Below are 17,630 nucleotides of genomic sequence, written 5' to 3' on the forward strand. Positions count from 1 at the left end.
TTGTACTGTATCAACATGGTTTTTATTTGGCCATTAGTTTTATATCTATATATAATATATACAAAATGAAAACACAGTCATTGTTTTGTTTTTGCAGTAGAGGTTGTCCTGGATGGATCATCTCAATCGCTCTCACACACAAGGGCGGGGGAGTGTCGGGGGACCGGGTGTTACTATGGATACAACCCCTCCTGTCTGTCCAGCCATCCATCGTTCAGATGATCTTTCTGTCCTTCTCATCTGCGCCAGTACTGAAGGAGAGATGGGAGACCACTGTCAGATGACCCTCGCACATCTACAACACACTCAGTCTTTTGCCAATAATTGGGCCGCCTATTTAAAACGCAGCCTTGCATTGCCAATGCCGCATTACAGAAATAAACACTGTAATCTCGGTTAACCCAGAACTAAAGTCTTACGTAATTGGTCAGATGCTCGATTAAGAATAGAGTCCATATGGGTTAAGAGAAGAGAGAGAACGAAGAGCTCCACCTTCTCTCTTTACAAGTCTCTGGGCCAAATGTCCCCTCTCGAAATTCTAAAGATGCCAACACCTGCGAAATTGTGATTTTTCCCAAAGCACCGGAACTTAAGCTGCTAGTTATCTCACGCATTCTGTTGTATCATGAAAGATCTACGGTACCGTTTACGTAGTCTGTCCACGAGATATTAAGTAATCAGTCACACCCCCCCCCCGTTGAGAGAGACACACACACACACTAAACCCCTGCTGAGAGAGAGAGAGAGACAGACACACACTAAACTCCTGCTGAGAGAGAGACAGACACACACACTAAACCCCTGCTGAGAGAGAGAGACAGACACACACTAAACCCCTGCTGAGAGAGAGACAAACACACACTAAACCCCTGCTGAGAGAGAGAGAGAGAGAGAGACAGACACACACTAAACCCCTGTTGAGAGAGAGAGAGACAGACACACACACTAAACTCCTGCTGAGAGAGACAGACACTAAACTCCTGCTGAGAGAGAGAGAGACAGACACACACACTAAACCCCTGTTGAGAGAGAGAGAGAGAGGGAGACAGACACACACACACTAAACCCCTGCTGAGAGAGAGAGAGACAGACACACACTAAACCCCTGCTGAGAGAGAGAGACAGACACACACTAAACCCCTGCTGAGAGAGAGAGAGAGAGGGAGACAGACACACACACACTAAACCCCTGCTGAGAGAGAGAGAGACAGAACCACACTAAACCCCTGTTGAGAGAGAGAGAGACAGACACACACACTAAACCCCTGCTGAGAGAGAGAGAGACAGACACACACACTAAACCCCTGCTGAGAGAGAGAGACAGACACACACTAAACCCCTGTTGAGAGAGAGAGACAGACACACACTAAACCCCTGCTGAGAGAGAGAGAGAGAGAGACAGACACACACTAAACCCCTGCTGAGAGAGAGAGACAGACACACACTAAACCCCTGTTGAGAGAGAGAGAGAGAGACACACACACACACTAAACCCCTGCTGAGAGAGAGAGAGAGAGACACACACACTAAACCCCTGCTGAGAGAGAGGGAGGGAGACAGACACACACACTAAACCCCTGCTGAGAGAGAGACACACACTAAACCCCTGCTGAGAGAGAGACACACACTAAACCCCTGCAGAGAGAGACACACACTAAACCCCTGCTGAGAGAGAGAGAGAGACCGACACACACTAAACCCCTGCTGAGAGAGAGAGAGAGAGAGAGAGACACACATACTAAACCCCTGCTGAGAGAGAGAGAGACAGACACACACTAAACCCCTGCTGAGAGAGAGAGACACACACACTAAACCCTGTTGAGAGAGACAGACACACACTAAACCCCTGCTGAGAGAGAGAGAGAGAGAGAGAGAGAGACACACACTAAACCCCTGCTGAGAGAGAGAGAGAGACAGACACACACACTAAACTCCTGCTGAGAGACAGACGCACACACTAAACCCCTGCTGAGAGAGAGAGAGACAGACACACACACTAAACCCCTGCTGAGAGAGAGAGAGAGACACACACACTAAACCCCTGCTGAGAGAGAGAGAGAGAGAGACACACACACTAAACCCCTGTTGAGAGAGGGGGAGGGAGACAGACACACTAAACTCCTGCTGAGAGAGAGACACACACTAAACTCCTGCTGAGAGAGAGCGAGACAGACACACACACTAAACTCCTGCTGAGAGAGACAGACACACACACTAAACCCCTGCTGAGAGAGAGAGAGACAGACACACTAAACTCCTGCTGAGAGAGAGAGAGACAGACACACACTAAACCCTGCTGAGAGAGAGAGAGAGAGAGACACACACTAAACCCCTGTTGAGAGAGAGAGAGACAGACACACACACTAAACTCCTGCTGAGAGAGACAGACACACACTAAACCCCTGTTGAGAGAGAAAGACAGACACACACTAAACCCCTTCTGAGAGAGAGAGAGAGAGTGAGAGAGAGACACACACACTAAACCCCTGCTGAGAGAGAGAGAGAGACAGACACACACTAAACCCCTGCTGAGAGAGAGAGAGAGAGACAGACACACACACTAAACTCCTGCTGAGAGAGAGAGAGACAGACACACACACTAAACCCCTGCTGAGAGAGAGAGAGAGAGACACACACACTAAACCCCTGTTGAGAGAGAGGGAGGGAGACAGACACACACACTAAACCCCTGCTGAGAGAGAGACACACACTAAACCCCTGCTGAGAGAGAGAGAGACAGACACACACACTAAACTCCTGCTGAGAGAGACAGACACACACACTAAACCCTGCTGAGAGAGAGAGAGAGAGACAGACACACACTAAACCCCTGCTGAGAGAGAGAGAGAGAGACAGACACACACTAAACCCCTGCTGAGAGAGAGAGGGAGACACACACTAAAGCCCTGCTGAGAGAGAGAGAGGGAGACACACACTAAACCCCTGTTGAGAGAGAGAGAGAGAGAGACAGACACACACACTAAACTCCTGCTGAGAGAGAGAGAGAGAGAGACAGACACACACTAAACCCCTGCTGAGAGAGAGAGAGGGAGACAGACACACACACTAAACCCCTGCTGAGAGAGAGAGAGACAGACACACACTAAACCCCTGTTGAGAGAGAGAGAGACAGACACACACACTAAACTCCTGCTGAGAGAGAGAGAGACAGACACACACACTAAACCCCTGCTGAGAGAGAGAGACAGACACACACTAAACCCCTGCTGAGAGAGAGAGAGGGAGACAGACACACACACTAAACCCCTGCTGAGAGAGAGAGAGAGACAGACACACACTAAACCCCTGTTGAGAGAGAGAGAGACAGACACACACACTAAACTCCTGCTGAGAGAGAGAGAGACAGACACACACACTAAACCCCTGCTGAGAGAGAGAGAGACAGACACACACTAAACCCCTGCTGAAAGAGAGAGAGAGACAGACACACACACTAAACCCCTGCTGAGAGAGAGAGAGAGAGACACACACTAAACCCCTGCTGAGAGAGAGAGAGAGAGACAGACACACACTAAACCCCTGCTGAGAGAGAGAGACAGACACACACTAAACCCCTGCTGAGAGAGAGAGAAGGAGACAGACACACACACTAAACCCCTGCTGAGAGAGAGAGAGGGAGACAGAAACACACTAAACCCCTGTTGAGAGAGAGAGAGAGAGAGACAGACACACACACTAAACTCCTGCTGAGAGAGAGAGAGACAGACACACACACTAAACCCCTGCTGAGAGAGAGAGACACACACACACTAAACCCCTGCTGAGAGAGAGAGACACACACACTAAACCCCTGCTGAGAGAGAGAGACACACACACTAAACCCCTGCTGAGAGAGAGAGAGAGAGACAGACACACACACACTAAACCCCTGCTGAGAGAGAGAGACAGACACACACACTAAACTCCTGCTGAGAGAGAGAGAGACAGACACACTAAACCCCTGCTGAGAGAGAGAGAGAGACAGACACACACACACACACACACACACACCTAAACCCCTGCTGAGAGAGAGAGAGAGAGACAGACACACACTAAACCCCTGCTGAGAGAGAGACGGACACACACACTAAACCCCTGCTGAGAGAGAGAGAGAGAGAGAGACACACACTAAACCCCTGCTGAGAGAGAGAGAGACAGACTAAACCCCTGCTGAGAGAGAGAGAGAGAGACAGACACAAACTAAACCCCTGCTGAGAGAGAGAGAGAGAGAGAGACACACACTAAACCCCTGCTGAGAGAGAGAGAGAGACAGACACACACTAAACCCCTGCTGAGAGAGAGAGAGACAGACACACACTAAACCCCTGCTGAGAGAGAGAGAGAGAGAGAGAGACAGACACACACACTAAACCCCTGCTGAGAGTGAGAGAGACAGACACACACACTAAACCCCTGCTGAGAGAGTGAGAGAGACAGACACACACACTAAACCCCTGCTGAGAGAGCGAGAGACAGACACACACACTAAACCCCTGCTGAGAGAGCGAGAGACAGACACACACACTAAACCCCTGCTGAGAGAGAGAGAGAGACAGACACACACACTAAACCCCTGCTGAGAGAGAGAGAGACAGACACACACACTAAACCCTTGCTGAGAGAGAGAGAGACAGACACACACACTAAACCCCTGCTGAGAGAGAGAGAGAGAGAGAGACAGACACACACACTAAACCCCTGCTGAGAGAGAGAGAGACAGACACACACACTAAACCCCTGCTGAGAGAGAGAGAGACAGACACACACACTAAACCCCTGCTGAGAGAGAGAGAGAGAGACACACACTAAACCCCTGCTGAGAGAGAGAGAGAGAGACAGACACACACTAAACCCCTGCTGAGAGAGAGAGACAGACACACACTAAACCCCTGCTGAGAGAGAGAGAAGGAGACAGACACACACACTAAACCCCTGCTGAGAGAGAGAGAGGGAGACAGAAACACACTAAACCCCTGTTGAGAGAGAGAGAGAGAGAGACAGACACACACACTAAACTCCTGCTGAGAGAGAGAGAGACAGACACACACACTAAACCCCTGCTGAGAGAGAGAGACACACACACACTAAACCCCTGCTGAGAGAGAGAGACACACACACTAAACCCCTGCTGAGAGAGAGAGACACACACACTAAACCCCTGCTGAGAGAGAGAGAGAGACAGACACACACACACTAAACCCCTGCTGAGAGAGAGAGACAGACACACACACTAAACTCCTGCTGAGAGAGAGAGAGACAGACACACTAAACCCCTGCTGAGAGAGAGAGAGAGACAGACACACACACACACACACACACACACTAAACCCCTGCTGAGAGAGAGAGAGAGAGAGACAGACACACACTAAACCCCTGCTGAGAGAGAGACGGACACACACACTAAACCCCTGCTGAGAGAGAGAGAGAGAGAGAGACACACACTAAACCCCTGCTGAGAGAGAGAGAGACAGACTAAACCCCTGCTGAGAGAGAGAGAGAGAGAGAGACAGACACAAACTAAACCCCTGCTGAGAGAGAGAGAGAGACAGACACACACTAAACCCCTGCTGAGAGAGAGAGAGAGACAGACACACACTAAACTCCTGCTGAGAGAGAGAGAGACAGACACACTAAACCCCTGCTGAGAGAGAGAGAGAGACAGACACACACACACACACACACACACACACTAAACCCCTGCTGAGAGAGAGAGAGAGAGAGACAGACACACACTAAACCCCTGCTGAGAGAGAGACGGACACACACACTAAACCCCTGCTGAGAGAGAGAGAGAGAGAGAGACACACACTAAACCCCTGCTGAGAGAGAGAGAGACAGACTAAACCCCTGCTGAGAGAGAGAGAGAGAGAGAGACAGACACAAACTAAACCCCTGCTGAGAGAGAGAGAGAGACAGACACACACTAAACCCCTGCTGAGAGAGAGAGAGAGACAGACACACACTAAACCCCTGCTGAGAGAGAGAGAGACAGACACACACTAAACCCCTGCTGAGAGAGAGAGAGAGAGAGAGACAGACACACACACTAAACCCCTGCTGAGAGTGAGAGAGACAGACACACACACTAAACCCCTGCTGAGAGAGTGAGAGAGACAGACACACACACTAAACCCCTGCTGAGAGAGCGAGAGACAGACACACACACTAAACCCCTGCTGAGAGAGCGAGAGACAGACACACACACTAAACCCCTGCTGAGAGAGAGAGAGAGACAGACACACACACTAAACCCTTGCTGAGAGAGAGAGAGACAGACACACACACTAAACCCCTGCTGAGAGAGAGAGAGAGACAGACACACACACTAAACCCCTGCTGAGAGAGAGAGAGAGACAGACACACACACTAAACCCCTGCTGAGAGAGAGAGAGACAGACACACACTAAACCCCTGCTGAGAGAGAGAGAGAGAGAGACAGACACACACACTAAACCCCTGTTGAGAGAGAGAGAGAGAGACGGACACACACTAAACCCCTGCTGAGAGAGAGTGAGAGACAGACACACACTAAACCCCTGCTGAGAGAGAGAGAGAGACAGACTAAACCCCTGCTGAGAGAGAGAGACAGACACACACTAAACCCCTGTTGAGAGAGAGAGAGAGAGAGACACACACACTAAACCCCTGCTGAGAGAGAGAGAGAGAGACACACACACTAAACCCCTGCTGAGAGAGAGAGAGAGAGACAGACACACACACTAAACCCCTGCTGAGAGAGAGAGACACACACACACACACTAAACCTCTGCTGAGAGAGAGAGAGAGACAGACACACACACTAAACCTCTGCTGAGAGAGAGAGAGAGAGACAGACTAAACCCCTGCTGAGAGAGAGACAGACACACACTAAACCCCTGCTGAAAGAGAGAGAGAGAGACAGACACACACACTAAACCCCTGCTGAGAGAGAGAGAGAGAGACAGACACACACACACTAAACCCCTGCTGAGAGAGAGAGACAGACACACACACTAAACCCCTGCTGAGAGAGAGAGACAGACACACACACTAAACCTCTGCTGAGAGAGAGAGAGACAGACACACACACTAAACCCCTGCTGAGAGAGAGAGAGAGACTAAACCCCTGCTGAGAGAGAGAGACAGACTAAACCCCTGCTGAGAGAGAGAGACAGACTAAACCCCTGCTGAGAGAGAGAGACAGACTAAACCCCTGCTGAGAGAGAGAGAGACAGACTAAACCCCTGCTGAGAGAGAGAGAGACAGACTAAACCCCTGCTGAGAGAGAGAGAGACAGACTAAACCCCTGCTGAGAGAGAGAGAGACAGACTAAACCCCTGCTGAGAGAGAGAGACTAAACCACTGCTGAGAAAGAGACACACACACTAAACCCCTGCTGAGAGAGAGAGAGAGAGAGAGAGAGAGACTAAACCCCTGCTGAGAGAGAGAGAGACTAAACCCCTGCTGAGAGAGAGAGAGACTAAACCCCTGCTGAGAGAGAGAGAGAGAGAGAGAGAGAGAAAGAGACTAAACCCCTGCTGAGAGAGAGAGAGAGAGACACACACACTAAACCCCTGTTGAGAGAGAGGGAGGGAGACAGACACACACACTAAACCCCTGCTGAGAGAGAGAGAGAGAGACACACACTAAACCCTGCTGAGAGAGAGAGAGAGACAGACACACACTAAACCCCTGCTGAGAGAGAGAGACAGACACACACTAAACCCCTGCTGAGAGAGAGAGGGAGACACACACTAAAGCCCTGCTGAGAGAGAGAGAGAGGGAGACACACACTAAACCCCTGTTGAGAGAGAGAGAGAGAGACAGACACACTAAACCTCTGCTGAGAGAGAGAGAGACAGACAGACACACACACTAAACCTCTGCTGAGAGAGAGACAGACAGACACACACACTAAACCCCTGCTGAGAGAGAGAGAGAGAGAGAGAGAGACAGACACACACTAAACCCCTGCTGAGAGAGAGAGAGAGAACAGACACACACTAAACCCCTGCTGAGAGAGAGAGAGAGAGAGAGAGAGAGAGAGACAGACACACACTAAACCCCTGCTGAGAGAGAGAGACCTAAACCCCTGCTGAGAGAGAGAGACAGACTAAACCCCTGCTGAGAGAGAGAGACAGACTAAACCCCTGCTGAGAGAGAGAGACAGACTAAACCCCTGCTGAGAGAGAGAGACTAAACCACTGCTGAGAGAGAGAGAGAGAGAGAGAGAGAGACTAAACCCCTGCTGAGAGAGAGAGAGACTAAACCCCTGCTGAGAGAGAGAGAGACTAAACCCCTGCTGAGAGAGAGAGAGAGAGAGAGACAGACACACACACTAAACCCCTGCTGAGAGTGAGAGAGACAGACACACACACTAAACCCCTGCTGAGAGAGTGAGAGAGACAGACACACACACTAAACCCCTGCTGAGAGAGCGAGAGACAGACACACACACTAAACCCCTGCTGAGAGAGCGAGAGACAGACACACACACTAAACCCCTGCTGAGAGAGAGAGACAGACACACACACTAAACCCCTGCTGAGAGAGAGAGAGACAGACACACACACTAAACCCTTGCTGAGAGAGAGAGAGAGACAGACACACACACTAAACCCCTGCTGAGAGAGAGAGAGAGAGAGACAGACACACACACTAAACCCCTGCTGAGAGAGAGAGAGACAGACACACACTAAACCCCTGCTGAGAGAGAGAGAGAGAGAGAGACACACACACTAAACCCCTGTTGAGAGAGAGAGAGAGAGACGGACACACACTAAACCCCTGCTGAGAGAGAGAGAGAGACAGACTAAACCCCTGCTGAGAGAGAGAGAGAGACAGACTAAACCCCTGCTGAGAGAGAGAGACAGACACACACTAAACCCCTGCTGAGAGAGAGAGAGAGAGACAGACACACACACTAAACCCCTGTTGAGAGAGAGAGAGAGAGAGAGACACACACACTAAACCCCTGCTGAGAGAGAGAGAGAGAGAGAGACACACACACTAAACCCCTGCTGAGAGAGAGAGAGAGAGAGACAGACACACACACTAAACCCCTGCTGAGAGAGAGAGAGAGAGACAGACACACACACTAAACCCCTGCTGAGAGAGAGAGAGAGAGAGACAGACACACACACTAAACCCCTGCTGAGAGAGAGAGACACACACACACACACTAAACCTCTGCTGAGAGAGAGAGAGACAGACACACACACTAAACCTCTGCTGAGAGAGAGAGAGAGAGACAGACTAAACCCCTGCTGAGAGAGAGAGACAGACACACACTAAACCCCTGCTGAGAGAGAGAGAGAGAGACAGACACACACACTAAACCCCTGCTGAGAGAGAGAGAGAGAGACAGACACACACACTAAACCCCTGCTGAGAGAGACTAAACCCCTGCTGAGAGAGACTAAACCCCTGCTGAGAGAGAGAGACAGACTAAACCCCTGCTGAGAGAGAGAGACAGACTAAACCCCTGCTGAGAGAGAGAGACAGACTAAACCCCTGCTGAGAGAGAGAGACAGACTAAACCCCTGCTGAGAGAGAGACAGACTAAACCCCTGCTGAGAGAGAGAGACTAAACCACTGCTGAGAAAGAGACACACACACTAAACCCCTGCTGAGAGAGAGAGAGAGAGAGAGAGAGACTAAACCCCTGCTGAGAGAGAGAGACTAAACCCCTGCTGAGAGAGAGACAGACTAAACCCCTGCTGAGAGAGAGAGAGACTAAACCCCTGCTGAGAGAGAGAGAGAGAGAAAGAGACTAAACCCCTGCTGAGAGAGAGAGAGAGAGACACACACACTAAACCCCTGCTGAGAGAGAGAGACACACACTAAACCCCTGCTGAGAGAGAGAGAGAGAGACAGACACACTAAACTCCTGCTGAGAGAGAGAGAGACAGACACACACACTAAACTCCTGCTGAGAGAGACAGACACACACACACTAAACTCCTGCTGAGAGAGAGAGAGACAGACACACACTAAACCCTGCTGAGAGAGAGAGAGAGACAGACACACACTAAACCCCTGCTGAGAGAGAGAGAGAGAGACAGACACACACTAAACCCCTGCTGAGAGAGAGAGGGAGACACACACTAAAGCCCTGCTGAGAGAGAGAGAGGGAGACACACACTAAACCCCTGTTGAGAGAGAGAGAGAGAGACACACACTAAACCCCTGTTGAGAGAGAGAGAGAGAGACAGACACACTAAACCTCTGCTGAGAGAGAGAGAGACAGACAGACACACACACTAAACCTCTGCTGAGAGAGAGACAGACAGACACACACACTAAACCTCTGCTGAGAGAGAGACAGACAGACACACACACTAAACCCCTGCTGAGAGAGAGAGAGAGAGAGAGAGAGACAGACACACACTAAACCCCTGCTGAGAGAGAGAGAGAGACAGACACACACTAAACCCCTGCTGAGAGAGAGAGAGAGAGAGAGAGAGAGAGAGACAGACACACACTAAACCCCTGCTGAGAGAGAGAGACTAAACCCCTGCTGAGAGAGAGAGACAGACTAAACCCCTGCTGAGAGAGAGAGACAGACTAAACCCCTGCTGAGAGAGAGAGAGAGACTAAACCCCTGCTGAGAGAGAGAGAGAGAGAGAGAGACTAAACCCCTGCTGAGAGAGAGAGAGACTAAACCCCTGCTGAGAGAGAGAGAGAGAGAGACTAAACCCCTGCTGAGAGAGAGAGAGAGAGACTAAACCCCTGCTGAGAGAGAGAGAGAGAGACTAAACCCCTGCTGAGAGAGAGAGACAGACTAAACCCCTGATGAGAGAGAGAGACAGACTAAACCCCTGCTGAGAGAGAGAGACAGACTAAACCCCTGCTGAGAGAGAGAGACAGACTAAACCCCTGCTGAGAGAGAGAGACAGACTAAACCCCTGCTGAGAGAGAGAGACTAAACCCCTGCTGAGAGAGAGACAGACTAAACCCCTGCTGAGAGAGAGACAGACTAAACCCCTGCTGAGAGAGAGACAGACTAAACCCCTGCTGAGAGAGAGAGACTAAACCACTGCTGAGAAAGAGACACACACACTAAACCCCTGCTGAGAGAGAGAGAGAGACTAAACCCCTGCTGAGAGAGAGAGAGAGACTAAACCCCTGCTGAGAGAGAGAGAGAGACTAAACCCCTGCTGAGAGAGAGAGAGAGACTAAACCCCTGCTGAGAGAGAGAGAGAGACAGACTAAACCCCTGCTGAGAGAGAGAGAGAAAGAGACTAAACCCCTGCTGAGAGAGAGAGAGAGAGAGGGAGAGACTAAACCCCTGCTGAGAGAGAGAGACTAAACCCCTGCTGAGAGAGAGAGAGACTAAACCCCTGCTGAGAGAGAGAGAGACTAAACCCCTGCTGAGAGAGAGAGACTAAACCCCTGCTGAGAGAGAGAGAGAGACAGACACACACTAAACCCCTGCTGAGAGAGAGAGAGAGACAGACACACACTAAACCCCTGCTGAGAGAGAGAGAGAGACAGACAGACACACACTAAACCCCTGCTGAGAGAGAGAGAGAGAGAGAGAGACTAAACCCCTGCTGAGAGAGAGAGAGAGAGACAGACTAAACCCCTGCTGAGAGAGAGAGACTAAACCCCTGCTGAGAGAGAGAGAGAGAGACTAAACCCCTGCTGGGAGAGAGAGAGACTAAACCCCTGCTGAGAGAGAGAGAGAGAGAGAGAGACTAAACCCCTGCTGAGAGAGAGAGAGAGTAAACCCCTGCTGAGAGAGAGAGAGACTAAACCCCTGCTGAGAGAGAGAGAGACAGACACCTGCTGAGAGACACACCTGGGCAAACTTGTGTATCTGCTCCACCACGGCAGCAAACAGAGCTCCCACACTCTCATCAATCAGACTCTGCATGTAATGCACCGCCTCCTCGTCCGACAGGTCCAATCTGAACTTGTCCTGCACCTGGGAGGGGGAGGAGACCGAATATTCAGTGAATGATTGCGGGAGTTCCTTCAAAATGGGACTCTTACAATTCACATAACCATTCGCTACACAACATAGCGAAGTGAAATACACGCACACCTTCTTAACAGTCTTGTCAGGCTCCAGGGCGATGTCGGGAATGTTGGCGTCCACCATGAGAGAGAACAGATTTAGTATGAGGTTAGAGTACCTGAAGAGAGAGGGATGAGATAAAGAAATGTTCATCACAGCTGATATAAATGACCAATTAGTGGCAAAAGATCAGAATTGAGCTGGCTGTGTAAACGCAGCGTGTGTGTCCGACCTTCTGAGGTGTAGGAAGGCTGTGTAACACTGTTTCCTGAACTCCTGGTACTGTTCACTCTGCATGCCGCCCATCCCCTCCACCATCTCCTTACTCAGCTTCATAGGAGGAGGCAGGGGCTTGGGGTCACGACCCAGGATGTAGCCAAAGTCTATGTGGAACAACTTTCCTGAAAAACGGAAGATGGAAAGGTAAATCAATCAAATGTATTCATGAAGCCATTTTTGTAGTCAGTCATACAGAATAGAGTGGAGCAGCATTTGAAGGGAAGGACTAATGATCAGACAATGTATGGTAGAAATCCAACCATGGGGTGTTGGAGGTACATGACACATAATTCCTATAGACTCACCAGTCTTTGTGAGGAGCAGGTTGTCCAAGTGTCTGTCTCCTACACCCAGGATGTATGTGATGACACAGTAACCAGCTGGAACAAGAAAGAGTAGAGGAAAGACAACAACAAAAAAGATGTGTCATCCCAAAACGCACTTTAAATGAACGTCACCCACGCCAAGGCCAGGGATTGGTCAGAGACAGTGAGGTGGGAGGGTGTTATTGGTAGTAGACTCACCACAGCTCTTGACGTAGGTGTCCATCACCTCAGGGCTGATGCCATAGGGCCCCTTTTCACTGGGGGCGTGTTTTCTGAAAAAACTCTGGAGAGACACAAATCAAATGGCATTTGTCACATGCGCCGAATACAACAGGTGCACCATGAAATGCTTACTTACAAGCCCTTAACCTGCAATGCCGTTAAGAAAAATAATAGTTACGAAAACATTTACTAAATAAAGTTTTTTTTTTTTTTAAGTATAATAATAACAACATGATCACTTACAACAAGTTAGGCCAGAGAAGACATCACAAGACGTGTCTGCATAGAGCAAAGACGCTAGACAAACACCTTAGATAGCAAATAATGCTAACAGTCTCTTAGCCATGGGTACAGTAAATTCCTACCTGGATGTTTCCTTCAGTGGCCAGGACCTCAGCCACAGGCACTGACTGGACAAATTGCATGAACCCTGGAGGAAGGACAGCACACAGGTCAGAGGTCACTTCACACATGTCCTGACCCAGTGTTCTAATCGATAGCTACATCGGTGGTGCTCACCATGCTTGGTGCTTGTGGCCAGCACTTTGTAAGGAGTCAACTTCAGGTCCAGGTTCTCTTTCCTGAGCAACTGAGAGAGAGAATTTACATAATTCACACTACACCGACTCTTAAACTTCTCGGCGAGGCTGAAATATAGACAACAGCCTGTGTATTTACATTTCAGTCATTTAGCAGACGCTTTTATCCAAAGCGACTTACAGCAAGTTTGTAATAAGGTAATATGATAATAATACAGTAATAATATGCTTGTTTCAGACCATGTCCATAATAATAAATACAGTATTATGTTTATACGATAATGACATGGTAATCATGCTAGTTTCTGACCTTGTCCATGAGAGAGATGATCTGTAGGATGAGCTGGTCTTGTCTCAGGTCGTCTCCGTGTTTAAAGATGACAGGGTACATCGCCCCATCCTCCGCCTTGAAGATCAGCTTGGCTGGCATCAGGGCGCTCTATAATACACGCACAGATGTACAGCGATGAGGTAAGAACACGTATAAAAAGGCCCATTAGCATACAAACACAGCAGCACATAGAAAAACAACCACCAAATTACTGCTACATACAAAACCAAAAGAAGAGGGAGAGAAAGGGAGGATGAAGGAGGAGGAAGAAAATCAGAGGGATAAGTCCGAGAGGGAGGAGAAGGAATGGAAGGAGGAGAGGAAGGACAGCGTTGGGAAGGAAGAATAGACAGCGAAGGGAGATGGACAGATGGTGCACCTTGAAGAGCGTGGCGGTGTCTGGTACGATGCCTCGGATTCTGACCGAGGGTTCCAGAGGTAGCGGGATGGGGTCAATCTCACACAGGTTCACCTTCTCGTTGTCCGCCAGCAGAGCCTGCAGTCGCTCCGTCTGAAACACGGGTGGGGCAGTGTCAACCGGCAATCGTAAACACCGGTCGCGGGGAAGACCTGGGTCGCGTTCATTAGGCACCAAAACGGAAGAAAACGGACTGACATACCTTCTTCTTGCGGTTGCCGCTCTCTCTCTGCACGGCCTTCATCAGCTGCACCAGCCTGTCCACAAACGTCTGTTGGGATGCCAGGAGAGACCGCATCACCCTCACACTCTTATCACCCTAGAGAGAGAGAGAGAGAGAGAGAGAGAGAGAGAGAGAGAGAGAGAGAGAGAGAGAGAGAGAGAGAGAGAGTACAGAGAAGAAAGTAGGACAATGAAAGACGGGGAAATTAGTTATACTCATGGTTACCGAGCACAAATACTTGCTTGGCGTTTTTTTTCCTCAACATACTGCGCTGTATCATTCACTGCACAAGGAAATTCATAGTCCTGAAAATGTAAATTAACGGAAGGATGAAGTAAGAGATGATACGCAGTGAAAGTCTAACCTTGAGCAGTGCTTGGCTAAACCTCCCAATGACGTTGAGGTACATCTTGTGGGTTTTAAGGTCTCTCTGCTGGGTGTCTTGGTCCTCACACTCCACTATTACATACCTGAGGGAGCACACACAGATTTAGTACACACATTCGTTTATATACGCACGCACGCACGCGCACACGCACACACACACCTAATTGATCCTCACCAGTACAGGTAGTTGGCCAGTGTTGAGTTCTTACAGGCACGGGAGATGAGGAAGGTACACAGGTCCTGCTGTAGAAACACAGAACAAACATTACTACCTCTCTCTTCAGACAAACTTCTGTCCTTTCCCTTCTCCTGGACACTTTTTACCTCGGGATTCTCACTGTCCGCCCCTTCCTTTCCATTCGGGACAGGTGGGGGCACTGCTGGAGCAGTCAAGATCTGGGAACTGGAGACATACAGACAGTTCATGTTACACTGTTAGAACACAGTTAAATAGCACAGCAGACAAATCTCTAGGGGCCAGGAGTTTTTTTTCTTGTCCAACACCGGCCAACTACCTGACCAGAATAAACTCAGGGCCCTAGGCTATAAATTAGGGCCAGAGTTTTCCCTGATTCGGTCACAACTTTCAACCCTCCACCTCGACCCCCCTCTAACCTGTCTAGGTCCCCCAGGGTGGAGCTCTCTGCCAGGCCCTGGCTGTCCCGCTTGCCTCCTGGCTCCAGCCCACACTGGATGTCGTTGAAGTTCTCATATTTCAGAGCCTGGACCAGCTGGAGAAGGTACATCAGCAGGTCCTGGAGCACAGGGAGAGCGATACGTAGATGTGTGTGTGTGTGTGTGTGTGTGTGTGTGTATGTATGTATGTATGTAGTACATGTACACACACACACTCAAAAGTTTGGGGTCACATAGAAATGTCTTTGTTTTTGAAAGAAAAGCAAAAAAATGTGTCCATTAAAATAACATCAAATTAAGCAGACATTGTTAATGTTTTAAATGACTATTGTAGCTGGAAACAGCTGATTTTCAATGGAATATCTACATAGGCCCATTATCAGCAACCATCACTCCTGTGTTCCAATGGCACATTGTGTTAACTAATCCAAGTTTATCATTTTATGTTAGCACAGCTGAAAACTGTTGTTCTGATTAAAGAACCAATAAAACTGGCCTTCTTTAGACTAGTTGAGTATCTGGAGCATCAGCATTTGTGGGTTCGATTACAGGCTCAAAATGACCAGAAACAAAGAACTTTCTTCTGAAACTTGTCAGTCTATTCTTGTTCTGAGAAATGAAGGCTATTCCATACGAGAAATTGCCAAAAAACTGAAGATCTCGTACAGCGCTGTGTACTACTCCCTTCACAGAACAGCGCAAACTGGCCCTAACCAGAATAGAAAGAGGAGTGGGAGGCCCCGGTGCACAACTGAGCAAGAGGACAAGTACATTAGAGTGTCTAGTTTGAGAAACAGACGCCTCACAAGTCCTCAAATGGCAGCTTCATTAAATAGTACCCGCAAAACACAATGTCTCAACGTCAGCAGTGAAGGGGTGACTCCGGGATTCTTGCTTTCTAGGCAGAGTTGCAAAGAAAAAGCCATATCTCAGACTGGCCAATAAAAAGAAAAGATTAAGATGGGTAAAAGAACACAGACACTGGACAGAGGAACTCTGCCTAGAAGACCAGCATCCCGGAGTCGCCTCTTCACTGTTGACGTTGAGACTTGTGTTTTGCGGGTACTATTTAATGAAGTTGCCAGTTGAGGACTTGTGAGGCGTCTGTTTCTCAAACTAGACACTAACGTACTTGTCCTCTTGCTCAGTTGTGCACCGGGGCCTCCCACTCCTCTTTCTATTCTGGTTAGAGCCAGTTTGCGCTGTTCTGTGAAGGGAGTAGTACACAGCGCTGTACGAGATCTTCAGTTTTTTGGCAATTTCTCGTATGGAATAGCCTTCATTTCTCAGAACAAGAATAGACTGACGAGTTTCAGAAGAAAGTTGGTTTCTGGTCATTTTGAGCCTGTAATCCAACCCACAAATGCTGATGCTCCAGACACTCAACTAGTCTAAAGGCCAGTTTTATTGCTTCTTTAATCACAACAGTTTTCAGCTGTGCTAACATAATTGCAAAAGGGTTTTCTAATGATCAATTAGCCTTTTAAAATGATAAACTTGGATTAGCTAACAACGTGCCATTGGAACACAGGAGTGATGGTTGCTTATAATAGGCCTCTGTACGCTATGGAGATATTCCATTAAAAATCAGCCGTTTCCATCTACAATAGTCATTTACAATATTAACAATGTCTAAACTGTTTTTCTGATCAATTTGATGTTATTTTAAAAACGGACAAAAAAATGTGCTTTTCTTTAAAAAATAAGGACATTTCTAGGTGACCCCTAACTTTTGAACGGTAGTGTACACGGCTCTGCTGTGTCACTCCCCCTCCCCCCACTCACACACAACCCAACACACCCCCTCTCTTCACTGCTCCCTCCACCTACCTCGTCGTCGGCCTGCTGCAGCCTGGTCACAGCGTAGCGTCGCACGGTGGGGTTGGTGAACTGGGAGGAGAGCAGCTCTAGGGAGTCCTCTACATCCATGGGCCTCCACTTCCCGAGCAGCTCCAGAGCCTGCTTAGCCTCCCCGGGCAGCGCCCAGTTCACACACTTTAGGAACTTGGTCAGTGCCTGGAGGGGAGAGGGAAGAGGAGGGGCTCTTAGGGAATTAGCTTAGACAAGTGTGTCAACACTCATGGAGTGTATTTGAGTGTTGTTGTGGTGAACATAGGGCTCTGGGGTTTTCCTGACCCCATGACTTAACCAAGAAAAACTCAGGGCCCCAGTTATACTGGGACAATGCTAATCTAGGATTCTTCCCTGGTCAGGTTACGAGGTCAGGAACTCTATGGGCCCTAGATGCTGTCCAACTTTGTTTCCATT

The 17,630-nt window shown here is 49.1% G+C and overlaps 1 protein-coding gene across 6 annotated transcripts in view; it reads right to left on the reverse strand.

Annotated features, from left to right (window-relative positions):
* LOC106608867 (phosphatidylinositol 3-kinase catalytic subunit type 3) overlaps nt 1-17,630 on the reverse strand; it is a 24,290-nt gene continuing 6,660 nt past the window's right edge. For 3 of the 6 annotated variants that reach the window (XM_014207050.2, XM_014207051.2, XM_045721767.1), the window contains 15 exons: nt 17,193-17,378; nt 15,342-15,481; nt 14,902-15,129; nt 14,704-14,809; nt 14,319-14,435; nt 14,078-14,209; nt 13,678-13,806; nt 13,348-13,417; nt 13,194-13,258; nt 12,805-12,889; nt 12,586-12,660; nt 12,234-12,402; nt 12,029-12,119; nt 11,783-11,908; nt 1-251 (listed from right to left, as the gene is read on the reverse strand). In XM_014207050.2, the coding sequence (XP_014062525.1) occupies nt 237-251; nt 11,783-11,908; nt 12,029-12,119; nt 12,234-12,402; nt 12,586-12,660; nt 12,805-12,889; nt 13,194-13,258; nt 13,348-13,417; nt 13,678-13,806; nt 14,078-14,209; nt 14,319-14,435; nt 14,704-14,809; nt 14,902-15,129; nt 15,342-15,481; nt 17,193-17,378 (1,734 nt within the window). In that variant the 3' untranslated portion in view covers nt 1-236. The remainder of the gene's footprint in view (nt 252-11,782; nt 11,909-12,028; nt 12,120-12,233; nt 12,403-12,585; nt 12,661-12,804; nt 12,890-13,193; nt 13,259-13,347; nt 13,418-13,677; nt 13,807-14,077; nt 14,210-14,318; nt 14,436-14,703; nt 14,810-14,901; nt 15,130-15,341; nt 15,482-17,192; nt 17,379-17,630) is intronic. The other 3 variants (XM_014207054.2, XM_014207052.2, XM_014207053.2) reach the window with 2 other exon arrangements.

The sequence above is a fragment of the Salmo salar genome, chromosome ssa07, assembly GCF_905237065.1.
Source record: "Salmo salar chromosome ssa07, Ssal_v3.1, whole genome shotgun sequence".
In the NCBI taxonomy this organism is placed as follows: domain Eukaryota; kingdom Metazoa; phylum Chordata; class Actinopteri; order Salmoniformes; family Salmonidae; genus Salmo; species Salmo salar.